Below are 27,634 nucleotides of genomic sequence, written 5' to 3' on the forward strand. Positions count from 1 at the left end.
GGACAGAGGAGCCCGATTCGTAAACGCCGAAATCGAGGCGAGTCGCTCCGCGGCGGGAGCTTCTCGGTTCTCAGTCCCGCTGTGAGCGCAGCAAGGTACGCTACGAACTTTACGCTCTCCCTCGGTTCCGCGATCTCCGCTGCGAAACGTTCGTTCCTCATCGTTGACGTAAACATCGTCGTCGCGTCGCCTCGCGTCGTTGTTACGAACATGAGTCGCAATGTCGAAATCGCTCGGGAATAGTTCCGGAACGCGACGACGAACAGACTTGACGCCGACGCGCGCGATCGGACCGTCCGTTTAACGTTTAATCGCAAGTGCAGTTCGAGTGGGGTCCGTGCGAATGACGAGCGAATCGTTTCTAGAGCGTCGATGCCATCGCACCGCGTCCGTTTGGGTTCGTCGAAAGAGAAGTGTTCGTTACCTGTGAGAAAAGGAGGAGCAGGAGGAAGAAGGCGAAGAGGAAGAACAAGAAGAAGAAGAGGAGGAAGGACGCGTGGAGGAGGTGGTGGCAGTGGAGAAGAGAAATCGAAACGAGGAAACGAATGGAAGGTGCGAAGTCGTGGGAACGGTGCGAACTGTAGCGCGGTAGCGATCGCGATTACGCGGACGGTGTGCAGGTAGACAACGCGTACGTCGAGTGCCGCGGCTAGGGAAGACATGTTCGGTTCGGGCTCGATATAATTGCGAACTGACATCGGTACTGAAAACGGAAGCGGAAAGCGACCGTAGCTCGCAGCCCCGCCGGTCACGATGATGAACGCTTTTCTGGATGGCGTCTCCTCGCACCCACACCATTTGGCGAATCTCGGCATTAAACTGTCACCGAGCGGTGCCGGCTCGTCCGCGAGCTCCGCGGCGGACACCGGCTCGGGCGTACAACCGGCGGCACCGGGAGAGGCACCGTCCCAGCAGCATCATCACTTTCATCCCCAAGGCTATCCTCCTCATCATCCTCATCCTGCGTCGCACATGGCGCCGCACATGGGCCATCACATGAGCCATCATCCCGGGTACGCGGCTCGCGATTTCCTGTTGCGCCGCGAGCACGAGTTCAACGCCACAGCGAATCCCACCACGCCGGAGAGCGGCCTCGGCTTGTTTACGCCGCTGCACCACGACGGGACCGGCGCCGCGATGCAACAATTCCCGCACCATCCAAGCCAGCATCCTCTCGCGGCGGGCCACTACCCGGGCCACTATCCTCAGGACTCGAGGCTACCGCCGCCGCCGCATCATCACCAGTACTTGGCCCCACCGCATCTGACGCCGGCGTCGATCCATCACCAACAGCATCCCGCCGTCGGGCATCCAGGTCATCATCCGCACGGAGCTTTCCTGAGATACATGAGGAGCAACGGAACCGGTGCCGGGAGCGGTGGCGGCAGCGCCGGCGGCGCGGCCGGCGGACAACGGCAGGAGATGTCCTGCATGTGGGTGGACCAAGACGCGCCGGGACCCGGAAGGAAGCTATGCGGCAAGCTCTTCAACTCCCTCCACGATATCGTGACGCACCTCACCGTGGAACACGTGGGCGGACCCGAATGCACCACGCACGCGTGCTTCTGGCAGGGATGTTCGCGTAACGGCAGGGCTTTCAAGGCCAAGTACAAACTGGTCAATCACATAAGGGTGCACACCGGCGAGAAACCCTTTCCCTGTCCGTTCCCCGGCTGCGGAAAAGTCTTCGCCAGGAGCGAGAATCTGAAGATACACAAAAGGACGCACACCGGTGAGTACTATGCTCGTTTCGTCTTATCGCGTACGTCTCGATGATCGCATCGTGGAAACGAAGGTATCCACGCGTATCCACGTTATCTAAGGCCAAAACTAAACAACTGTATAGAGATCGAATCCAACCGAGCGTTGCGACGGTCCAATAACGAAGGTGTCTATCACCCTCCATAATAGCTACTGTCTCATTCGATTCGCGCCGGGCGAAACACCTCGACTGTTTCAATACCCTGATGATCATTCTTCGGAGAATGATTAAGAAATCCCCGGTCCGTATATCGTCTCGTTCTATCACGTTTGCATATTCGTGTCGTGAAATAGGGTGCTCGAGATTCGAAACCCCAGAAGCGACGGAGAGACGCCATCCATCCAACCGTCGTTCTTTTCTCTTGCGCAAACAGCGACCGTCACGTCGCGAGATTCCTTCCGATACACGCAAACCGCGATCAACTATCGTTCAATAGAATTATAAACGCTTAATTTCGGTTAAAACGCTAAAACGCTTAAATTTTATTTTCGCTGATATAAAAAAACGAGGACGGAAAAATGAAAAAGAAGTAGGAGCGCGACTCGTTCACATTGAGAAGCAGAAATGAAATCTGTAGCTGCGACGAGGCAATACAGAGAAGAGATTCTCCGTGTGCGAGCAGAGAAATCAATTAAAATTCGCTTAGTCGGTGCGGCGGTGAACGAACGCGGATCACGCTCGGCACCCCTTTCGAAATAAATTGGCATTTTCAAAAAACGTTTCACGCGCGACTTCGCCCTTTGTTTCCAGGCGTTCCCCGTTTCACGCGCGTGTACGCTCACGATGCCCCTTTATCGCCCAAACACTTCCACCCTGCCCGCTTTCATCCTGCGTTCTTCGCCGCGACCCGTACAAAAGCGAGTCCACGATTCTTTGTTCTACATCGCGGAAACACGGAACAAGGACAAATATTTTGGCTGCCGCGCATTTACGGTTACTGCACCTACCTGACGATAGCGCGTGCATTCCCTTCGATTCGAGTGCACAAAAGTTGAAGCGACTTAATAATATAGCTATGTACATAGGATGTATAGGTACGTGACCGTGTAAAAGGTAGAAGGTAGAAATATAATTCCCTGCGAAGTCAGAAATATGCATCGTCGCCTATATTCCCGTGACTCGATATCGGCTATGTCTGATTTACTTATCGTTCCAAAAATTCGTTCGACGACGTGACATTTTCAAAAGCGTCCGATGCCTATATTAAATCGCCAGCAACTTCATTACAAATCAGACATTGACACTCTGCTTGTGAGAATTGAGGCAGAATATATTAGCTATACAATCTCGTATCCCAATTTGTTTACCATTAATACTTTTTCACAGGCACACACTCCATTTTCACACTCGCCAATTGTCTCACGTTGTCTCATGAGTACTGAGGCACTTTTGATTCTCTTCTCGCACCCACAGTTAATTCCCTGTTTATAACACTGTGCGTTACGGTGTATCCAACATACTTGTTTGAAAATGTAATCATTATGTACTTTCTAATTTAAAAAAGACGAACTGCCTGTTTATGAATAAATAAATAAGAGCGTGATAATAAATTGACGAAACTGAGACGAAGCGCAGCTTCCATTGACGTTCGATCGCTCCCATACATCCGAATTTAATTAGTAGGTATCGAACGGTAGGATAGAACCGGTGGGTTAGGCTGGTTCGCGTTAAAAACCATTGGGGGATGATACGCAACGTACAGGCGCGTTTCTATCTACGTGATGTAAGAAACGCTCCCGTTAATCCGCGCAGATGCGACCCGTTGGAACGGCGTCGGCCATTAACCATAAATTGATATGCGTTATAAAGAGACGCTGCCCTCGTCGAAAAAGAAGGATGAAACGAAGAACACACCCTGAATAGAAAAAAGAATAGCGTCGTGACGCGCCGATTGTCGCGTGTGCGTGCGCCACGAGCCGCGACGATTGGTCGGATCGACGACGGTCTCCCCTCGCCCAACGCGGCATTGGTCAGGATTTTCGGAGGGTTAGAGACGCGTTGAACAAGGGGATGATACGGGATGAGTCGTTGACGGAGGGTCGAAAGCGTTAAGTAGGGGCGAACGTACCGTCGAGAAGAGAAAAAGTATGGAAAGGTTGCTGTATACATACGTACGCTCTGCTAGTCAGCTGGAATAGGTACTACTTGAATCCTCGCTGGCGGACGTCTTCCCCGCGCCGACGAAACGAGATGCGATTACACGATTAAAAGTTTCGTTACGCCCGCTTACGACGCGATGGTCGAGAAAGTTTGTTCTTTCTCCGTCGAGAGCTAGAGGCTCAGGATGAGTAGGTGAGGGGCGCACCAGAGAGACGGAAGAGTTATCGGCGAAACAAGGGGAGAGAAGACGGAGACGCGTGCGGGAGAGGAAGCGCCGCGCGCGAGGACACAGATATTCGGTGGTGGTCGAGTTGGCGCGTTCAGGAAATCGACGACGATCGACGACGTCGTAAACCTCCGTTCCAAAGGGAGCGTTACGACGAGTCCTGGATAACTAATGGCGGCGAGATCGGAATCGGAGATGCGCGATCGAATTTATGCGAGGTCGATGCGGAAAAGCAGCCGCTGCTGTGGCCGTGATTCGCCGGCTATCGCGATAAGCCGGCACGGCTGTGACGTAGACGGAAACGCACTAAACCGTGCACCGGGCGATTAGAATCGGGATTCCAGAAACAGCGTACAAATTATCTCATCGATATCGATTCGCGGAGCGCGAATCTCGCCGCGGGATTTTAAAGCGAACGAATCGTTGAAATGTTTGTAAGAAGCCGGAAGATGAGGCAACGCTACGGGTCGATAAGACGACGGCGAAACGCGGTTCTCCCTCGTACCGCTCGAAAACCAAGCCACACGATAAAAAACAAGTCCACGTCCCTGTTCCTATTGCTCGGCGAGGCTTTTGTCGTACGACCGCCCGCCCACACCTTCATCGATCGGTAGGAGACGACGGGACGCGACCCCAGCCGTTTACTTATTGTTAGATATCCCTGACAACGCGGAACGCGGAACGAGAGGTACGCGAATAGTACCTAAGATCGAAAAGATTAAATCTAACAGCGAGTATCTACGAGAAGAAGGAAGAACGATGATGAGTCGCAAACTTGTGCGTAAACTTTTGAAACTAATTGAAACTCTTTTCCAACAACGGAATTATGAAAAGGAGACCTATTTATGTAGCGCTTCGAAAAGTGGCTCGGTTCGGTGTAAGAACGACAAAGAAATCGAAACGGAGGTAAACCAGCCGAAAATCTCGTAGTTGAGTGTCGAAAGTTCGGATCATTAAAAGAGATTTCACGAGTTCCTATATTTGGGGCGCACGAAGAGCCCTCGAGGGCTGCCCCGCGCGATAGAGCATAGTATTTACACAGACTGCGGATGTTTATACATTTATGAGAATTGTAAATAAATTAAAAACCTAGCATGCTGTAATATGTAAAGAAATGCCTAATTCGCAAAGTAAAATACAATTTGTAGTATTTAAAGAAGAAAACGAATATTTATATGCTCTTCGTTTCTTTAATTTGATGTGGGAAAATAAGAATTTGCATAAACATCTGCAGTCTGGTACTTACGATATAGTTCGAAATTAATTTCGAATGATAAGTAAACGGCTAATGATAAGTAAATAATAATAATAATGATAAGTAAATAAGCTAANGCTATCGCGATAAGCCGGCACGGCTGTGACGTAGACGGAAACGCACTAAACCGTGCACCGGGCGATTAGAATCGGGATTCCAGAAACAGCGTACAAATTATCTCATCGATATCGATTCGCGGAGCGCGAATCTCGCCGCGGGATTTTAAAGCGAACGAATCGTTGAAATGTTTGTAAGAAGCCGGAAGATGAGGCAACGCTACGGGTCGATAAGACGACGGCGAAACGCGGTTCTCCCTCGTACCGCTCGAAAACCAAGCCACACGATAAAAAACAAGTCCACGTCCCTGTTCCTATTGCTCGGCGAGGCTTTTGTCGTACGACCGCCCGCCCACACCTTCATCGATCGGTAGGAGACGACGGGACGCGACCCCAGCCGTTTACTTATTGTTAGATATCCCTGACAACGCGGAACGCGGAACGAGAGGTACGCGAATAGTACCTAAGATCGAAAAGATTAAATCTAACAGCGAGTATCTACGAGAAGAAGGAAGAACGATGATGAGTCGCAAACTTGTGCGTAAACTTTTGAAACTAATTGAAACTCTTTTCCAACAACGGAATTATGAAAAGGAGACCTATTTATGTAGCGCTTCGAAAAGTGGCTCGGTTCGGTGTAAGAACGACAAAGAAATCGAAACGGAGGTAAACCAGCCGAAAATCTCGTAGTTGAGTGTCGAAAGTTCGGATCATTAAAAGAGATTTCACGAGTTCCTATATTTGGGGCGCACGAAGAGCCCTCGAGGGCTGCCCCGCGCGATAGAGCATAGTATTTACACAGACTGCGGATGTTTATACATTTATGAGAATTGTAAATAAATTAAAAACCTAGCATGCTGTAATATGTAAAGAAATGCCTAATTCGCAAAGTAAAATACAATTTGTAGTATTTAAAGAAGAAAACGAATATTTATATGCTCTTCGTTTCTTTAATTTGATGTGGGAAAATAAGAATTTGCATAAACATCTGCAGTCTGGTACTTACGATATAGTTCGAAATTAATTTCGAATGATAAGTAAACGGCTAATGATAAGTAAATAATAATAATAATGATAAGTAAATAAGCTAATATTGTGAAATAGTGAGGACTGATTCAACGAACTACAAAATGAACCGAACTGGTTAGCCGCTGCCGGCGTTCATTCCGGATTCGTCCGTTACGAATTCACTTTCATCTCGTCTAAAGTATGTTACATTTCCGACTCGTCAGTGAAACGAAACGCGTCGTCGAAGGCGAACTGCGGATAAAGTGAACGATTCGCGAGAAGACGGAAGTAGAAACGGAAGCGACCTATACGGTTAATGGCACGCGCCGCGTCGATCGACGCGCGATGCCCGTCGGAGGTAGAAGCGTCGCATCGAGAATCCCGTATCAGATAGAAAATACAACGGTTGATTGGCTTCTAGAAAAACAGAACCAGTTAATTACGGCGTCGATCACCCCTTTTTGCTCTTTCACTAGCGCGATCGTCATCGTTCTCGACTAGTTTGAGTCGGCCGAAATAAGGAAACGATATCGATCCGGATCGATGGGCTATGGCCATGGGTGAGGAAAAGGTCGATGAAGCCGACGCGCGTCGTTTTCCATTAAATTAACCCTGGGTCGGTGGTAGCCGCGCGTCGCGTCGCGTTCATCGACGTTTGGCGTCGCACGGTTTCGAAGGCTTCTCGCCGAGGCTTCCGCATCGTTAACGAGAAACCTGTTTGTCGCGATCCTTTCTCGTTCACGCTCTCACAAAGTTTACAAACCGAACCGATTCTTCGGCCCTCCTTCGGCCTCGTCGCTCTACCGTCGCGGAACGCGTGTGACACGTCCTAGCGATTTAACGTCCACGCGAATACGCTTCGAAATCTTTTGACAAAGTCCGCGTTGGAAACGGAGTGTACACAACGATGTTATCTGTAAATCAAGGATTTTTTTCGGAATCGGACGAAATAAATTCGTACGCGATAATCGTTGGAATTTCCTGCTGACGCGAGCGCGTAGGATCGACTACGTTGAACGTATCGCATCCGCGGGAACAGCGAGAGGGGCGAAAAGAAATCAAACATTTCTGGTTATCCTCCGCGCGATGAGCCCGTTCGACGAGAAAATAACTCTCCGAGATCTCCCCTCTGCCCGTACGGATCGACCCGTTTCACTTATTCCTCCGCCTTCGTCTTTTCTTTCCCCGGCCGTTGCGTCCAGCCGCTGGTCCGTACAACCGTGAGCACACGGAACCGAGAGAGAACGAGAGAACGGATCTCGATCGAACCGGAGAAAATACGGTGCGCATCAGCGAGAATATTAAACGGTGCTAGGCGACCGTGTGTTATTCTGTTTGCATCTACAGCCAAGCGGAATATACTCGGAGAAGACGGTGCTTACGATCGTTCGACTGCTCGCTTCCGCTATCTGACGAATGATATTTTTTCACCTCCGTTTACACCCGCCGCGAGAATTGGAAGCACTCTTCGATGAACGAGCGCGATTCGCCTGGTTCGTTCCGATCGACGATCAATTCTCTCCCTTTCTCTCTCGCAGTCGCGGTTACGAGTTACAGTTGCGGCGAACAGCCCGTGCGACGCACGCAGCGCGCCGGCTCCCGAGTATATGGGCACGGTAGCTAAACAGAACGCGCTAAACACAACCGTGACACAATGACGATCATCGAGAAAATATCGTATGTCCGTAACATTATACTTTCCTGCCGTTTAAATGGCAGCCAGCCGTAGGTCGTAGAACCGGCGCGGTACGGAGGAATCGGGTATTCAACGCGTTCGAAACGAGGACACCGAACGCCGAGCGCGACACCGACTATCGGGGATCCGTTTTCTCGTCTCGGCAAACGAGAGTAGTCGTTGCGTTTTACGATACGCCTGGGGATCGGGTTACCGCGCTCATCATCGCTGGACCATCGCGGTTTTCGCGGTCCTCTTTTCGAAATACGTGTCTCCGGATCCGTCGCCGTTGAGGAAATCCTTTCGGCCCGTAGGTCATCGATCGTACCAGGTTGGAACCCGGGTACTCATTGCTCGGATACCTACGCAGACGGAACCGACGCCACTGTTGGCATTCGCTGGAATCGCGTCGCGACCGCCTTCGTTCTTTCCCACAGTCGAATTCTTCATCGAATCTGTTCGAAACGTACACGGGCACGAGCGCGAGAAGAGAAGAGAAGACGACGACGCGACGGCAGCGATAGAAGCAGGGAGACAGAAATGGGAGGAGAAGGGTCGACGGGTTGTCTTCTCGGTCCGGTAGGAAAGGTCGAAAAGGGGTGGGGAAAGAGGGAAATAAAAATAAAATAAAAAGAGAGAGAAAACGGAGAAAGCAGAGACGCGGGAAGAGGGACGAGGAAGGGGAGAAAAAGAAGAAATGACGCGAGGAGAGGAGAGCAGAGAAAACAAAACGGAATTGCGGCTTAGCCGCGGCGGATGATTTAGGGGGCGAGGGTCGCGGGTCGAGACCGGGCTCTGGAATGCCGAACGCCTGCTCTTTCTCTTTTCTCCTTTTCCGTTCTCTCGCTCCTTCTTTCCATCTTTTCCTTCGTCGGGTCGTTGCGGAGGAGGATAAAATGATAAGGGACGAGGATAACGAACACGACGTTCACTTAAATGGGTGCGCAGATTCGACGCCGACGAGAACGAGGATCGACGAACTTTCGACACTGCTCCGCTTTTCGCGACGCGAGTGCCTACCCAACCGCGTAATGTCGAGGCGCGACGGATACTTGCCGATATACAAATACAACCTGACCTACGTATTCCGATAACGGCAATGGAAAAAACTTCGTCGCCTGACGTTGTTCTAAGATTGATTCCCGGCGAGGGAACACGTCGAAAGAATTCGTTAGGAATGCAGAGGACACCGTTGGTCGACGAGTCAATGCCGGTGCCACGAATCCTGTTCGTAATGAACGCGAGAACTTATCCGGATCGCGGCACGCCGCCGGTCGGGAACGAAATAACCGGACGCTGCTCGGTCGATTACGTAAGTGCCTTCACGCTGGACATAATTAACAGCTTCGCTTTGGTTTAATTTCGCCTTCCATCCTAGCTGCTGTCCCGTAAACATCGTACCTGGATCCGACTTCGGTTACTCGATCCTTTTTTCCATAGAATAGTTTTCCCATGCTCCGTGCATAGCTGTACGTCGCGGAAGATCTTTAAGTTCCGCGGACGAGCAGAAAGTTTCGTCGAAAGACGACCGCGTATATTTTACCCAGCAGAGAGGAAGAACGAACAGTTTTTGTTCGTTCGACGAGCGTTAACCAAAAGCTTCGTAAGAGCGGTCGGAGAATTGTTCGTATCTCGAATCTACCGTAATCGACGTCGACGAAGATCTATCACGGACTGGATTTTGAAACAGGAGACATTAATCAGAGGCGCAAAAACGGCACGGACGAACGCGTCGGGGAGCGAAAAGTTTCGATAAATAAAATTCCAGCGTGAAACGACGCGCGAGCACGCCAACGGAGTATCAACGATAAAAAATGAGTAAAAAGACGTGCGAGCGAGTGTTCGGCTCTCTCGCTGCCAGGTAATTCTCGCGCTAGCTACTCGGCGCTCGTTCAGATTAGAATCCAACTTCCGCGTATGAACTACTCGCGATGAAATAAAGTTGTTTTCTGTTTGCCCAAACGATCGCAACGCGTTTTCGTTCGATCGATGAAAAAAGGGTTGCGGACGTCGCTCATCGAGTTCTTCTTTCCAGTGGAGGAATTCCGTGGACGCGTTCATAACTTTTGCTCGCGTTCGAAACTATATTACGAACGATTCAAACTCGCGATGCGGGCGCACGAGTTATTCCCGTTGCGTTCATTCGCACGTTGCGTCGATGGGCGCACACGAACTGGAGGAGTCGCCATCGTCGAGACCGTAGGAGGGTGGCGAGGTCCAGGGACCGGGCGGCCACGGGCAACGGGCTACGCACGGCCGTGAATTATGTCTCGCGCGAGATGTCAAATTGCTCGCCATATCGTAAAATATACAACTCCTCGCGCTGTGGGAAACATTGCGCGTAATCTCCCACTCGGATCCTTTCCCCTTCGTTCACCGATCGGACCCTCGCCCCCCGGCCCCCGTCCGAACTTAACCAAAAACACGACTCTCACCCCTATCTGCCCGAAGAACGAGGGACGAAAGACGAAGCGCACGAACCACGTAGGACGTATGGGCCGATTCGTATTCGCGGGACAAAGGAAATCGCGCGAGGGTTTCCAACTACTATGCGCGTATGTCTGACTATACGCGGTCGGTCTCTTTCGTTTCGATCGAGCTTACTTTCGACGCGAGGCGAGCGAGGGTGTGAACTTCTCGCCGTTCCACTCCGTCGACTAACTGTAGTAGATATTTCGATCACTCTTCTACGTACGCTGTTGAACAGCGGATATCGAAAGTTCGTGGAACAAAGTTACTTGGCAAACGCGAAGAGTCGAACGCGTCGGTTTAACGTTCGATGTTCCGTAGCTCACGTCGTTGTAAACGCGATCCGATTTAGCAATCTTCCCGCCACGCCCTGTGGCTAATCGGTAGAAAGGGGCGGCGGTGTTCATTAATAAGCCTGAAACTGGCCCACACGCGGCCCAACGGGTCGCGGCGACTTCGTTCCTCGAGAATCGACGAGAGGATAGGAAAAGGCGGACGCGAGAGTCGGAAAGTTGGTCGACGATCGAAACCCCCGCCGTACGCGATGCGCGCGAGAAAACGTTGAATCATCGACGATCAATAAATAGGAAGGTACCCACCGATCGATCTCGCAACAGGATCTATTAACGACTCCGACTAATCCAAAGACTAACCAAATTAACCGTGACTAAAATGCGTTTAATTCGGCGTCCCACAATGGATCAACGTTCTTCTCGATAACGACTTCCCCGATCCTAATCGTCCCTCCCGATCTTTCGATTCTCGCGTTCCTCGGTTCGTTCCTTGAGTAAGTAAGGAACAGAGAGAACGTGTCCACAGATCGGATCGTGTATTCGCGAGAAGCTGTCTCTTGATCGAGAGAATAGTTTTAAAAAAGTTGTAACGCGATCGGTGGTAAACGCCAACGAGAAGAATCGGCGCGTAAACGCGTGGCGAAAACGCGAGTGAGAACCGTCGAGGATTTAACAGCCGTGTGGAAGCGGATCTAATCGTAAGTACGACGAAGCACAGCGGCACTCGAAATACAGTGCGTACAATGGATTCCGGGTTTCGAAACCTGAAATGCTAATCGCCGTTTTCTTTTCAAATCCCGCAGCCTCTCGTTTCCATCCTCGCAATTAGACGGCTCTCTTCCTCCGCGCGCGCCCCCGCTTTTCAGCGAAAATTTCTCGATCGACGCGCAGAGGCTTTTCGGCGATCCGAATCGTTTCACGAGAAAAGTTTCTTTCGTGGAAAACTCTGACTGAATAGGACTCCTAACGAGCCGCAGTCCTCGTTCCCTCTCTCTCTTTCTCGTTGGCTGTTCGCCGTTTAGCACCGGTGCACAAAGATGCGACAAAGCGGGTTCGAGCTCGGCCGCCGCAACCCTCTTTCGTTTCTATTTAGATTTCGAAGCCGAGGGGAAGAAAGGGCCTCGGACAAAATCTGTTTGCCGTTTTCTTCGCGGTCTCGCTGCAAAAGTTGACGAGAGTTTCAGTGGCTGTTGAACGAGGGGTAAGGGCTCGCACCTACTTACGCTTCCGACCATGAATGCCGATCGTCGAGAGGCCCTCGAGCGTGCGTCGCTGCGTCGCTTCTCTATACGTATATACTCGGCTGCTACCTGTATCCTCATCCTCTCTCTTTCCATCCGTCGAGAGGGCGAGGGGCACGCGCTTCGGTGTTGTCGTTCGAGGCGCTTAGACGCTGTTTACGCGGGGTCGAGAGAGCTTATTATCGAACGCGCGAACCCAAGGGTACGATTCGTATCGCATTGTACGACGGCATCCGATGCGGCCTCGATACGCCCCGATCGACGACACCCCGGATCAGTTAAATTTCGATCGGAGTCGAAAACGCGCCGCTGTCACACCATCTTTTTAGCTGCTACTTATCGTATTTTCTACGTTCCTCCCTTAAAAAAGACGAAGATAGGTACCTCTGCCCGCAGGCATATATAAGATCACGGTGAATCGGCGCGGCTATGCACCGTGTACCATCTACGTGGTACGTTTATGCGCGGGTCAGTGTCCAAAAAGAGCAGCCACTTCTCGTCCGCGAATAAATAACCCGTGCTTTGCATACGTGGCCACAGGGCCGTATTTACTCGCGCGTGTCCGTTGCCAGTAGAAATTCGGCGAAGGGTTCGCGTGAGCTACATCGAAATAAAGATTCAAGCGTCGCGATTCCCTCGATCCAGCGATCATCGGATCGAATCACGCCCGTCGCGGACGGAGCGGAATAAAAATCCGTCGAATATTTCGCTTCGATGAAGAAGGACAAATCTGAGAGAGAGAGGCAGGGAATCGGTGCCGATCCTGGTAACTCTAGACGGGCAGCAACGGCATACCGCGGGCATGGCGCCCCTATCTTTTATGCCGGTGGTTTCTGAAAATCTCCCGGTTTGATCTGACTCCCAAGCTAACGGAGGGACAAGAGCGATATCAGGACTTGGTGGATAAAAGCGAGACGCAGGGAGGGAAGATCGGTTGGCAGCGACGGCAGTGGTGTAGCAACGGTAACAGCAACGAATCGCGTGCTCCGCGTTCCACGTTTCGTAGCCGGAGTTTACGTAAACGCGTATGAGCGTCGCGTGGTAATATGGCGCGGCGAAGTGCGCGTCGACGAGAACAGGAAAAAGGCGAGATCGCGCGCGATCCTGTGCGAACGAAACGGTAGCGTTCCGGACTTCTAGGGGCCCCTGGTCCTGGCGCGCGGCTGCACGGCTCCCGACTCGGCTCAGATAACGGCCAAGAATATACGACTCTAAACTGCACCTACGTGCGGGACACCGGGCTACCGAATTTAAGAGAAATCAAGATTTCCCCGCGATTTTTTGCTACGGCCAGCCTCCGAGGAAGGAATGAGAGTCGCGCGGTGGACGAGGGACCGACTGTCCTTCCAGGAATGCCAGTCGTTGTTATTTCGACGTATCTACTCGTTTCGAGCAGCTTGTAAATTACGGAAAGAAGAAAAAGTGAAAAGCGTGAACGCGTTGCCGTCGCGGTTGATCTGAGTTCCGCGCGCTGCAGATTCGAACACGAAAGGGAAGATGACGATCCCGGAAACGGGAGGACGATCCTAAAAACATTCCTGTTGTTACGCCGAGTCGGTTGAGAGCAGAAGGGAAAAGTCGAGAGGTCGGAGAAAACCCAGTCTTACGAGTGGAAACCGGGCGAAAAAAGAACCGCAAATCCGTGGGTAGATAAACGCGACTACCGGTCGATGCACCTATCATTCCGCTTTAGCGAGTCTGAAAGGGACAGCACCATCGACAGATGTTTCGGCATCGGCGAACCGTTCATCCGTTTTAAAGGCTCTTCTCTTTGGCGAAACCGAAAGTCTCCACGGTGTTCGCGTTACTACTTTCCGTGGCTCGCGCCGCCGTTCGCGTTGCGAATCACTCGACACCGTTTGTCCTCGAAACGAGGAGAGACAGAAGTCGCCCGGGACGGTGATCGAAACAAACGATTCCGATTTGGGAGAGTGAAAAGCCGGGAAAGAAACGGGAATACGAGGGTTCGATGCGATGCGATCGAGCCACGAAACGCGAACCTACTCGGATTTATCTAAATCCAATATCTCGCCGCACCGATCCGTCTCAAAATCGATCCGACGCGCGATCTGCCGGACCCGACTTTACATGGATCTTATCTGGCCGAAACAACCGATTAGGACACGCGGTGGAGATACGTAGAGGTACGCCTGCCGTCGCAGGTATCGAGATGATTTCTCGGTTTTCGCTAATGCCGAACGTATAACAAGAAAATTATCCAGTCGAGAACCTTTCGATAATAGGAAGAGGTCGTCGTAAGGGTCGAGAACGATCCAGAAAGGGAGGAGGTGTATCGATGGCCAAACACCGAAACCGAGCCTCGGAAACGAGCGGCCAACGTTTTGGTTTTCTACGACGCTCCGCAACAATGTTCGACGTTGCCTCTACCCGGGACCCGGTGTCCCGCTCGGACATAATGGTCGCGAAAAATCATCCATTATCCTCCGATGCTGGAGGAGCGCGAGCGACCGGAGGCCAGAGAGAGAAAGACGAGAGTTTGAAAGCAACACAATAGCGTACGCCCATATATCACTCCGGAGATTTTCCAAAAACTGCGGTTCAATGAATCTCCTACTAAGAAGCGTTCGAGGAAAGATGGAATTCTAGATTGCCTTTGTAGTACCAATCTCTTCGAGGTGCGAACCGTACCGTATAGATAGAAGTATAGAAAGAGCCTCTTCGCATTCGACGGACGGAAGTATATCGGCGATAAATCTTCCAAACTTGTCCTATCTTACACGTATGTATACGTACTTGCTACCAACGGCGATTCACGAGTTTATTTCGAACGCGAAGCCGACAATAAATAGCCGTACGCGGTAGCTACAATAAAGCACTACGTATGATTACGGGAAAACGCGAATAAGTTCTCACGGTTTTTAAAAATATAAAAATTCGTTGCACGGTGACTGATTAATTGTACATACCTATCTACGAATGAATACTACATCGTTGCTAATTGAAACGCGCGCGATCAACCTTTTCTCTCTCGTACTCTTTTCCTCTCTCCGTTCCCCGTCGTTAGGTACATATCACGTAGTCACTCTCGCAATCAACTCCGTTCGATCCCGACCGTAGCCAAAACGATTATAACAACTATTTTATCCGGCGCGGATCTGGGCCATTGTGCCTCCCCATCCTGAAAGTCATAACACGGTGCCTGTGCCGCTGCCCTTCGCCAAGTATACTGCCCTTCCCTGTTCCGTTCTTCGAGGCTCCCCTTTGCCCGCGCCATGAATCTCCGCTTTACGCGTATACCTACAAATACTACCGCGCGTCTACGTGTTGGTCGCACTCGTACCAAGATAGTATAAGTAGACTCTGATGCTCTCCTCGCCTCTCGTTGTCCGCGCGCCCGTATTTTCTTCCCTCGTGCACTTTTCTCATCGCGACTACCGCTTCCTTTACTCTTGCACGTCGAGTAACATCGCCTATAGACAGGTAAACGGGCACGCGCATATTCGTTACGCCTCTGTTCGTTAAGAGATGTTCGAAATAGACCGCGTACGAATCACGGGTAAAATCGCGGCGCGTCGTAAAATCGCAGGGGCAGAAGGAGAAGGTACGCTGTTTCGCGCGCGCGTACCCTACGTATGTATCAAGGTCCGCTGGTATCGGATGGAAGACGCACACGCGTGCAGGCCCCGCGCACGAGGAACCAGGCAATATTTCACGGCATATTGTTGCCATCTGCACACGCGACCCCGCGCCCGCGCGCGTACCACAGTCAGAATGCACCACGTACCACGTACCAGAGACGCGAGCTTTTATTTATCCGCTATTTATTTGCCAACGCGCCCGCTACCGAGAGAGAAGCGTTGCATTCCCTTTCCTTTCCTTCCCTGGTCCCCCTTCGATTCCTTCGATGCAGAGGGCTCGCGACCCTGCCAGCGACAGATTTCAAAAGTTATTAATCGTCCCATTTTTGGAAGGAGCACGCCACGAGTCGGTCGACCGACACTATACGTTCTCTTCTAGCCTGGGACGTGTACCCATAATACAGAATTCATCGAACCTGCTCTGGTATTCGAGCAAAATGTGTGACTCCTGATTTCGGAGCACGTAACTTTCGAGAATTGAATGCAAGAATTCGAACGGATTACATGCAAACGCTGACCAGCGACGCGTGCCACGAACGTGCGAGGTACGTGTATATTGGAACGAGATGGTCTCGATTACCACAACGGATCATGATATCATCCTGGTAATATCTAGAATCCGAACCGAGCTCTTCCGTGCGCTCGCGATCGGCTTCCCCGTTTCCGTCGCGCGGAACGCGGGGGGACGAAGTTGGCAACCATTTTCCCCATAAAAAATCCGCCCAAGTTTGCGCTTCCTGTTCGCGCGTCTCCGCACTTCTCGGAACGGAGAAAGCGTCGAGAGGAGGAAGCCCCGGAAAAGGGGAGTCTAGGCTGGGAGCCGGGCGGGCAGGCTTGGTCGGGGGTGCGAGCCGACGGTAAAATATATTCCAGTCGACTTCCGGTGGAAATAAATAAGAGTCACGCCACACGGTCTCGTCGCGGACCGACGCGCGACGAAGCGACGGCCGGGCGGTGATTCGCGTTCGCGCAGACGGGGAACCCGCTTATCTCTCGATATCGTTACGAGGGTGAGAGCGTTTCTATCCGTGCTCGTCGAGATATCGTGGAAATCGCGATAGTACGCTTCGCGATACGATTTAATCGCCTCCGTCTGGAAGAGCGTATCGTAGCTTCCGCGAGATACTTCACTTTGCCCCGAAGAAAATATTCTTCCTGTCTGCCTCGCAACTCGCAACTCGTCGTCGCGTACACGCGTTACGTCTACGCGGGCGTCCACTCTCGTTGCGTAGATCAGGATCTCGTTTCGCCTCCGGATAATCGTAATTACGAGTAGTTAGCCTGTTCCAGATGGAAATGCGCTCGCGTAAATAACCGAGCACACCGGCAGTTTTTCCTTAAAACTTCGAACGGCTCGGGTGCCAGACAACGATAGCTCGATTCTCTCTCGCGATACGTCGTCGAAGAGGGTGCGAAAGATCGTTATCGCGGAACGACTTTTAAAGTCGCGCATCCCACGAATCGAATCAACAACTACTTTAATTCTCATACGCTTTTCTTTCAGGTGAGAAACCGTTCAAGTGCGAATACTCCGGGTGCGAGAGGAGGTTCGCGAACAGCAGCGACCGCAAGAAGCACAGTCACGTCCACACGTCCGACAAGCCTTACAATTGTCGAGTTTCCGGCTGCGACAAATCTTATACTCATCCAAGCTCGTTGCGCAAGCACATGAAGGTACATTCCTGTTCGGAAAAATGCTCCGCCCTAATTACACGCGGACGAGAACTGTAGGTTGCCTGAATAGTTTCGTGCATATTTCGTGTTTCTCCATGATTCTCGTCGACCGCAATACGCGGAAACCAGTCGCGTAACCATTAGATTATGACGAACGAAAGATCGGAAGAAGCGGAGAGAAAAAGATACTCTCTCTCCTGCATGGTTTGCGACTTTCGATCAGTCGTCTCTCCTCTATCCCGGTTTCTTCGCTCAGATCCATGCGTTCTTGCGTCGAAGCATGTTAGGAAGGTAGATACCCTAATAACAAGTGATGCTAATGTGTATGTATGTATCTAACGTTAACGTTTAGCTCCGCCTCCTGATTCCAGGTGCACGGCATGACCCTAGGCGAGGGCAAAATAGGAGGGGGTTACGAGAGCGAGGGCGAAGAGAGCAGCAGCAGCGGGGGTAGTTTGTCGGTGACCGGACACACGGAATCTCCTCAACCGCCGGCGGTCGTCCCGACAACGACCGCGACCAACCCGCCACCTTCGAGTCATCCTTCGAGCAGAGGCCCGGAACTGACCGAGTGGTATGTCTGCCAGCCGCCGACGGTCCCTCCTCAGCACAGTCCGCTGCCGGGACCACCCCCGCCTCATCATCTCGGCCCGCACCATTTCAACCCCTTGATGCATCACCAAGCTACTGCCTACTAAACGAATCCATCGCCAATTTCTCTTTCGACAGTTCGCTCTTCGACGCACGTCGCTTTCCCGGAACCTACCAAGTCGGAAGAGGAGAGAAGTGCGAGCTAATCCGAAGAATGGAACAGCGTTCATCGACGTTTCGGGGTTTCCACTCGCGACTTCTCGACGGAATAGAGCCGCCAGCATTCGATCGTCCATAAATCAATCATCACAACTGATCGGCCAAACCAAAAAAGACAATTACCTCTATCTAGAATCTGGACGGTGGTGAGTCGTGGCGATTGTACGAAGTGTACGCGTAATCAAAGTGCCGGAACAGCGATGTGGATTCAGTGTTTTACTATGTAGTCGTTGAAGCATTCAAGACGTCGGAAGAGAAACAAACCGTGGTGCGGTGGACTCATCGCGCATTCTTCGACCAACCAAAAATGATGGCAACGGCAACGATACGCATTAGAATTAGGGTAAGACGAAGCGACAACCGCGGGCCATGGAGTACGGCTACGAGTTCCGGTTGATCGGTCGTCAAAACAAAAACTTCAAGAGAATCGCGCTATTCTATCTGTTGTATATATAATATTATAATTATCATCGTGGCCGTCATTGCTACTCGGTTGGAGCGGTCGAGCAGGAGACAACGGCGAATAAGCGGGGACAAATATCTCGCTTGTAAAATATTGTATTACTATGATATTTCTGTTACGTGTGATAACGTGTAAATACGAATACCGTGCATGCCTGCGTGTGCGTATGAAAGAAAAAGAGAGAGAGAGAGACGAAAGACGCTATCGTAATAGTAATAATCACTATTACCACTATTTCCGTTGTTTAAATGCTTAGTTAGATCGACCGAAGAGACGGAAAGCCCTCTATCATCGACCATACCTGTATCATATTATAATACCTATTTGTTTTGCAAAGATACGAAATATATTGACGATGCGACATATTAAGAGATAAATTAGTTTATCCCTCGGAATCAGATCCTTCTACACCGGTTTCCTTTCTCACCCATACGAAGGTACGTCTATCGAAACTCGATATCCCTACGTATCAATGATTAATTACTAGTAAGCACGATATGAGTTAGGTAATACGCTTTTTATGTAGGTACTTATTCGCAGTTTGTATTATCTACTTGTCGGTGATCTGTGGCTGGGAAAAAAAATGCTCAAAGATAAGATATTACACGATTGATTCTCGGTTGTCGAGAAATTACTTAAACGCTGAGAACGATGAGAATCGCTCGCAAATGTTGGGCAAAGAGAGGACTCTTGTCCGATGCCAAAGTGGCCCGCGGCACTCGCTATTCGAAATCGCGTATACACATAGTTATGAAGGCACGGAGATGCGGTTTCGATTTTCGAAGAAGCCCGATACATGAGCGAACGAAGCGAATAAAAAGTCGAACGAGGAATAGCGAGGAGAGATGCTTAGATACGGCGTACGCGCGTGTAGGATAGGGTTGGCGGAGGTGGAGGAAAAGAAGCAAGAGCAAAGAGGCTGGTCAGGCATGGCGCCAGGACGCGACGCGTCTAGCCTAGGCACCTACGCGCGAGACGTGGTAGGGACCGCGACGGAAAGAAAGATGGAGAGGAGAGATAGCATCTGGAGAGATGAACGCGCCGCGCCACGACGCGACGCGACGGGGCCATTTTATCGCTCGATAAGCAGATGAATTTGTCAGATAATTTCTGGCCCGTACGCGGATGATTTTATTAGCTGAAGCGGCGCATCAACGCGCCGGAATTTTTCGACCGGGACGATCGAGACGAGAGAGACGGGACTCCGGACGGGAGATCCCAACGAGATATCATACGTCGCACGTCTGTCCCGGTGTCTTTGCATCGCCTCGCGTGATCGATGGATTTTCTCTCGCTTCATCCTATTGCGGGGAGGAACCGTGGCGTCGATTCGTTCTTTCCTTTAAACTTTCGAATCGTAAGCCTTTTTACCTGATAATAACAGTACACGGTATAAGCGTCATCGAGTCGACGACAATTCGATTTCGCGAACCTCTACCTCGACGAGTGTCTTGCAAGAACGAAGATCGAAGGAACCGTGGAACTATTTACGTATACGTAAGTAGTAAGAAAGCTATAATCGTTCATCTACATCTACGAGCTATAGCTACAGTATAGAAACCCATTCCTATTACTCGCGAGCGTGATTCGACCGCGCGCGCGTCCGATTTCGGGACCATCCAATCGGTCAACCGGACCGCAATCAAACTCTCGTCGTTTCACAGAAATCATGGATGGACGAAAACGAAAACAGCTGGACCCTCGTCAGAGAGCACCGAATAAATATCGTTCCGACCGAAACCGAAGAGACGCGCGCAGGGGAAATGGAGACGAGAGAGGAAGAGAGATAGATGGAAAGGGAGAGAGTCGGCGACGACGAAGGGGGCGAACAACGAGGCAACGAGGAGGAAGGAAGAGGGTTCCACGGTTCGGTTCGGGTAGACGCGAAAAAATACGTCCGTCTCCAGGAACGTCCTTTTGTTTTCGCCTCTTCTTTTTTCCTTCCTATTTCTCTTCGTCGGTCATAAAGTCGAGATTCGTATTAAAGGGCACGACGTATAATTAATGCCGGACGGTCACGAAACGCGTTATGCGCGTGTGTCCGGAGGAGGACGGAGATCGCGTCCGAGGAAAAAAGGAGGAAAGAGAGAAAATTAAAAATAACGCGTACCGTGTGACTATCCGCCAAATGAATAAAAGTCGAGAGAGTCCGAAGCCAAAGGAACTGACGGTATAGACAGACGTTCCAGCCACGCGGACCGTACGCAGACCATACCAGCGGATAACAAGTACCTACTACGCGTCGCTGATGCATGTTGCGTTCGTGTCGCGTGCCACGACGCTAAGCCCTTATGCTGTGCTTCCGCACGTGCGATGTCCACAACCGCGACGCTCGTGAACGCGAAAACCGCCTCAATTAGGAACGTAATTAGTCACGAGCCGTTAACCACGCTTTTTCGCTCTGTCTCCCGGTCGTTCCTGCCTTTTTCTTCGCTTTTTTTTCTAGTTATTACGCATCGGAGTGGGAACGATCATCGAAGCAATGGAGAGCGTACATACGCTTGGAGAAAGGGTCAGTTTCGAAATCTCAAGTAAACTATCGTCCAATCGGAATTCGAGGAGATCGGCGAATCGAATAAATTCGATAGACCGTTTCGAAGCGATCGAACAGATCGATATCAATGAGTTAACTGAAAGGACGATGCATTGAAAGGGTAGAGCGCCACGCGTACGATCGGGGTCGTAACGACGTCGCCGTTACGATGCGTGGGTGCTTACCGAGAACACCCCTTTACTCCGATGCCTACTCTTTCGCCTCCGGGACTTCGACTCAAGTTTTACGTCATTCGTACGAAATTAGGCTAACGTTTATAGCAAGACTTGGAAAGATTTTGCTTTCAAACGCGTATTCGCTACGTATATCTTGTTTCGCACTGTACCCCGTTTGCGTTATACGTACGAGCTCGTAATTTTCCACGAAAATACAGAACGTAGGTAGACGGGGTGCGTACACAGTTGCCTCGACGTCGAACCAATCTGGGACGGAGTCAGGCTTAATCTCGTAGCGCGAGCTATACCAGAAGATGGAAGAGAGCGCGAAAACGCGAAAGACGATGCGAAAGGGAACGAGAATGGGAACAGGAACGGGAACGAGAATGGGTTGTAGTTGTAGCGGTCTCGAATATTGCGATGGTCTTTACCAATAACCGGAATTGCACCGACCCGCTGTGCTGCGAGTAGTTTTCGTTATTCGAGCGTGAAGTATTATCGCGAAGGAGGATAAATGGAGGTAGGTAGGTAGGCCGCGAATGGAAGAAGAATAAAAGAAGAGGACCGGATGAACGTTTACCCGTCCGCTCCGATCCGGTGAATACGAATGGAAGAGGAAGAAGCGAAGCCCGAGAGGACGGGAGGGAGAAACGAGAAAACGAGAATCGAATGAGAACGAGAGCCGGAAAGTGCAATTTGTAGTTGCTCTCATTTGTCACTGTATCTCCGTCCGCCTCTTTCACCCTTCCTAACCTTGCCCACCACTTTTCATCGTTCCGCTCCTCGTTCTGCCCCTTCCTTCGTCCGCTACATATTTTTTTACCCTCTCCCCGAGTCCCGAGTCTCGAATCCCCAGTCCTCTTTCCATCCTATCTATGTACCGTTTACCTAATAATAAGTAGGCATCGCATTTGTCGCAGAACGTCGCGTTTTCGACCGACGAAACGTCCTGCAGCGAAAGCCGTAAAGCGCGCACGTGTCCCTCGTTCGCGTAGTCCGGTTATGAAATTCGAGCACGATTAGAAATCTAAAATATGCCTGACGCGTTCGATGCGGGCCGTAATAGTAACGGTGATTAGTGGGCCAGCGTGATCATCGATTCGAGGCTACGAAGATCCATGAGCCTCACGAGGATCGCTCTTCTCCAATTTGGAATTTCAAATGTTTGATACGTCGTTTCTCATCTTCCTCGTCTCTCGTCGTTCCGTGTCCTGTCACGGGAGAACCAGAACTCCTTTCGACTTATTGTTAGCATTTTGACTCGAGTACGCGAAAAATCAATTTATAGTCCCGATGCCTCTCGTCGATCATCTATTCGCGTGGTTATACACGTATGCAGGTATGTACGAGCGTCATCGCACCGCGGAGGTGGTCCTCGCGGCTGACGCAGCGATGCGTGACTACCACAACAGCCCGTCTGCTCTTATTATTATAAATTATTTATTTGCATTTCCAAATGATCCTTGAAGAATCACGGTATTATGCTAATGCGGAGATTAACATATAGGGAGGCCCAACACGATATTTCAACTCGCCTCTCCATTTAGACTGTGGGAGTCTAGCCAACGGCGTTTGATCTCCACACGACTCGAAAGAAAGGCGCTGCTCGGGGATATTTTATCATTTCTCTTTCGTTAGAAAAAGAGAACTCGTACGGCCGCGGACTGGCGTAGGAATTCCGGGCTATTCCGCGACCCCCGTTCCGACTCGCTCGCACCAGAACGATCCTCGCATCTTTCGATCGACGATCTGCGAAGGTAACGCTCGGTTTAATCTATCTAATCTCCCTTGGATGTTCAATTCAGTTCGGATGATTCTACGTTCGTCTAAAGTCAACGCGAGAATCTTGCGTACGTCCGCAGTTCGTGTAACGTGACAATGACCATCGATAAGAGAGGCGAATACTATTTCTATTCCATTATCGCGTACGTCTTACGTGATACGAAAGTAGTCGATAAAGCCCGTCCACGTGCGATAAACGTTTCTCAGGCGATCGACGAACCTTCCAATCTATGGATGATACGTTACTTTGTGACACGGTCGACGGGCACTAATTTTCGTGTAGGCCGCATAGGTCGCGTCAACGGGAACACGGGGTCAGGCCTCGAACGGAAGAAAGCTCGTCGAACAAGTTACATATGTATATGTATGTACCACCTGACTAAACGTAATTAACGTTGGTCTATCATTATGTGGTAGCGGAACCACACCCTCGTCATATTATATGTTTATAAATCAGGCCGAAACGGTTGTAAAAAAGGAAGACGAGGACGAAAATCGAGAGTGCTCGTGGGGGCGCTTAGACTTCGACCAGAGCTATAACCAACCCGTGGAAAGGGGTACGGAGGGGCGAGGAACGAGGAGAGGAACGGGCCGACCCCGGCGTGTCCGTGGCGAGCAGGTAGAGGAATTCTTATGCTAATGATTTTATGATCGTGGAAATGAATGCTCGTCATATTTTTTTAATCGCCTGGGTTTCCACGTAGACGCGAGTCACCGGCCGGCCAGAAACGATCTCTCCCTCTTCTCTCTCTCTCTCTCTCTCTCGCTCTCAAGGCAAACCGTCTCCCGACTATCGCTACCCACTATTTTATGCCCTGTCGTTCTTTATCCCCATTGTTACAGCGTTAACCTAGCTGGTGCGTGTACCGGACTCTCGCGTTTGTACTCTAATAATCGTAAAGTAACCCGGACGAAGATGACGTTCGTCGTCAGCGTTCCCGAACGGTGATATGTAATCGAATACAAGATCGTCTCGTAATAAGCAACTACCTTTTGCCTCCAAACAAGCTAGTCACTATCTGCCTTTCTTCGAAGTTACTCGCAGAAACCAAAGTCGGTCGTGCACCGTGATCATACATATTTATACCGTTTTGTAGAGAATATAAAGCTTCATCGATCGGTGCATGAAAAACTGTAGTATCCCATTTTAAAAAAATCTTTATGGCCATCGTATCTCTTTAGACTCGTAACATCAGAATGAGTCTTTCTCGAAACCATTCAATATTATAGCTAAACATTTTTCGCTACGTATAATAATAACGATAAAAATCAAGGTAATATCTAGTGAATCACCCTGTACATATCGTACGTACGTCGATCATCTGATTCGGAGAGACGCTTAAAGCTAGAACTAGGCGAAGTGATTTCCCTATATTTCAGATAACAACGTCACTGGTCGATCGATCGCTTCCTAGTTACAGTGCACAAATACAAATAAATAGATCTACTTGGAAAGATTCCGAAAAGAAAGTCAAGTCGAATTTATCGGTGTATTTATCTCGTAGAAACGCGACGCACGGTACACGCGTTACCAGGTACATAACAATTACGTTGCGTTCGCGCGAACCGTGTACCGCGTACCCACGTACATGCATATGTAAATGCGTCAGAGCCGCCGCGTGGACGCGGGGACACGGACAATGCGAATACGTACGCGCGAAGGTGATCGCGCACCACACCGCACGGCACCGACTTTCGCGCTGGTTTCGCGCCGAACAGGTGTACATACACCAACAGCTGAGTCCACCCACACACCCACTCGGATCGACTCCGACACCTTGATGGATACTACCGCACGTACCTATCTACGATATCTACCTGTTTCTACCGCTTCGCATCGCGCAAGGTGCACCCACCGTCTTGCAGCTCTTTTCTCCGGACACTTTAACGAGCACGGATAACGCGATACCCTCGGCTCTGAACCAAATACGTAGTAGGTGTTACCATTTTTTTTTTTTCGTTTCGCTCGTTGTAATTTTCCCATGAAGAAGAAGAGATAAACGCGACGGATGAAATGCTCTTAAAGCCGATCGAACGTTTTCCCCTCGAGAGGGTAAATATGTACGTCCAATACGACGTCGGAGAGTCTGGCTGCCAGATGTGCAAATTAACGAAAATCAGGCTCGCGCGTCAGTCCTCGAAGAGAAAGTTTTCGAGCATTTCCTATCAAGAACGTAGTAGTAACGAAAAGCTCGCTTCGCATCCTTCTTATCTGAATCGATGCGACCATCGACCGATACGTAATTATTTATTCGAAGTGATTGATAGTCAAAAGTTTCTCTCCCACGACATGATTCGATGAATATCCATGATCTCGATGTACTTGCTCCGACTTTATACAATACCACCTTTATAAAGTCTAATAGCTTCGTTATAACTGTTGAGCTTTAATTCAAATGTATTTATATCAATTAAGATCTTGTAAATAATGGGCATTGAAAATATAACACGTATTTTAGAAAACATTAATAATGACAATGAAAACGTTATACATTCAGACAGAGCTGTAGTTGTAGGCTTTATTATAAATAACGTTGCTCTATACGCCATACGCAATTTTTTACGAATCGATCCTCTTTCTTTTCTAGATCGCTTTAATATTTGTGTATACGATCCTAGATATGTACAACCGTAAACTGTTTAAAATACGACTTCCTCTCAAAGAGTAAAACGCGTTCGACGGGCATTCTGTTTTTTACCGTTTTCTGGGTGTCGTCAAACCGATGTATTTATCTATCGCTCAGTCGGATTCCGTTTCCACGCGCGCTTCAGTTTCGACGATACGGCTCGGGGATGTAACGCATACGTAATATACATATGTAGGATGTATGGACGTACGTACATAGTAGTTACGATAACGGAACGAAATCCTTGAGCATCGGGCAGGTGGACGGGGTCAGGAACGTAATAAACGTATATAAGGTATCGGGATTACATCGCACATGCCCCGCCAACATTTTTCCTTAGGTATATAGGTCAAAATTAGCATCCCCCGTCGTTAATCGCGCACCCAGCACCCAACGCCCACCCCTTCTTTCTCTTCGCTGTGTTACGGTTCGCGTATCACGGATACATACGTACACGCATACGCGCATCGAAGTCAGCGTACACCGACGGACCATCGTCAGCCACCTCGACCTCGATTAGTGCGTAAAAAGCGAAGAGCATTGAAACGCGATCCTCGTGATTCCCATCGAATCAATCGACACGCGATCCCGCGCGCACTATCTCGTTCTCCAATCATTTCTGCTAGCTGCAACTGACCGTCGCGCGCTCATCGTCTGCTTGATACCTGACCGGCGCTTACTCTCGAATCGAAGCGTACGAAGAGGGAATATCGGGGTGATTGAGACGCGATTCGTGGGTAGTCCGCTTGTCGTATTAAATCCGTGAATTCGAGGAACGGAATCGTGAGAAATCTCGATCGAACGGAACGCGTGAATGCGGTTTGTGTTTCGTAGGATGGGGAAGGAAAAAGAGAAGAGAAACGAGACGCGCCCTCGGAACGAAACGACGACCTAATCGCGGCCACCATTTTGTTTCTGCCTACTGGAGCAGTAGTTGATATATGATCCCATTGGCTACCAAGCTGTTTGGTTCCCAGCTCTGTACTGGACAGCGGACTGACTCGACCTCAACCTTATGGCGGTTGCTATATAGCCATAAGCCGGACGCTCTTCGGTTGCCCCGGCAATTAAAATTCTTTTCCTCCCGCCATCGTTGCTCTCCCGCCTTCTACTTCTTCTTCTTCTTCTTCTTCTTCTTCTTCTTCTTCTGCTTCTTCACAGCCTTCTGCCCCGCGACGCACTTGGTCCACGTTCTCCACTTTTTTCGCGTCTTCCGTTCTTGCCTTCTTCTTGATCTCTTCTTCCTCCTTCCCCCTTCTGTTGTTTCTTCTTCTTCTTGCTTTCTCACGTTCACCGTCGTTTCTCGGTGCGCCAAAACGAAACAATTAAAACCGCCTTCTCGTACCAGACGTTTACACGATTCTCGGCTATTGGCGTAGCACAGGTGTAAAGAGGACTGACATGACCACGACCTATCTAAGTAGCTGGATAAAGTTGGAAAAGCTTGCGGTTTTACTATTATCGTCTCACGGCGAATCGCCTTGACTACCACGGATTCCACTCTTTATTTATCCCCTCGATCCTCGACTTTAATCGCAACCTCGTGGTTGTCGGTGTCTACTTTCTCGCGCGAAACCAAATGGCTAAACGCGATTCGTACTCCATCCAATTGCACGTTTAATTAGTAGTGTGGTTAACGCGTAATGAGTTAAGGATGTATTGGCTATACAGTCAATCCCAAAAGTTTATGTATCTTAGAAAAACGCATTTCCTATAATTAAAAAGAAATCAAACGTCGGAAGAACAATGCTAATAATAAAGAACAAAAAAGATTTTCGATTTTTCCGAGATTTTTCCAAGGGGTACCCCTTCAATTTCTTCCAAATTTTCGTTTTTGGCCAATAGCTCCTAAACCGTTGGACATACGGAAAAATTGCATATGACC

At 50.0% G+C, this 27,634-nt stretch overlaps 1 protein-coding gene across 1 annotated transcript; it reads left to right on the forward strand.

The window, feature by feature from the left end:
- The first annotated feature begins 63 nt into the window (after window positions 1–63).
- LOC108622875 (zinc finger protein ZIC 4) lies at window positions 64–18,996 on the forward strand. The gene is made up of 3 exons (XM_018020981.2): window positions 64–1,732; window positions 17,189–17,358; window positions 17,730–18,996. Exons 1-3 carry the CDS (start codon window positions 754–756, stop codon window positions 18,054–18,056), a joined length of 1,476 nt encoding a protein of 491 aa, XP_017876470.1. The 5' UTR covers window positions 64–753; the 3' UTR covers window positions 18,057–18,996.
- The last annotated feature ends 8,638 nt before the right edge of the window (window positions 18,997–27,634 follow it).

This window comes from Ceratina calcarata, unplaced genomic scaffold, assembly GCF_001652005.2.
Source record: "Ceratina calcarata isolate Rehan_Ccalc_2016 unplaced genomic scaffold, ASM165200v1 scaffold25, whole genome shotgun sequence".
Classification (NCBI taxonomy): domain Eukaryota; kingdom Metazoa; phylum Arthropoda; class Insecta; order Hymenoptera; family Apidae; genus Ceratina; species Ceratina calcarata.

Coding starts and splice junctions, on each gene's coding strand:
- LOC108622875 (XM_018020981.2), top strand. CDS start 754: ATGATGAACGCTTTTCTGGATGGCGTCTCCTCGCACCCACACCATTTG. Junction 1,733..17,188: donor ACACAAAAGGACGCACACCG/GTGAGTACTATG, acceptor CTTTTCTTTCAG/GTGAGAAACCGTTCAAGTGC. Junction 17,359..17,729: donor CGTTGCGCAAGCACATGAAG/GTACATTCCTGT, acceptor TCCTGATTCCAG/GTGCACGGCATGACCCTAGG.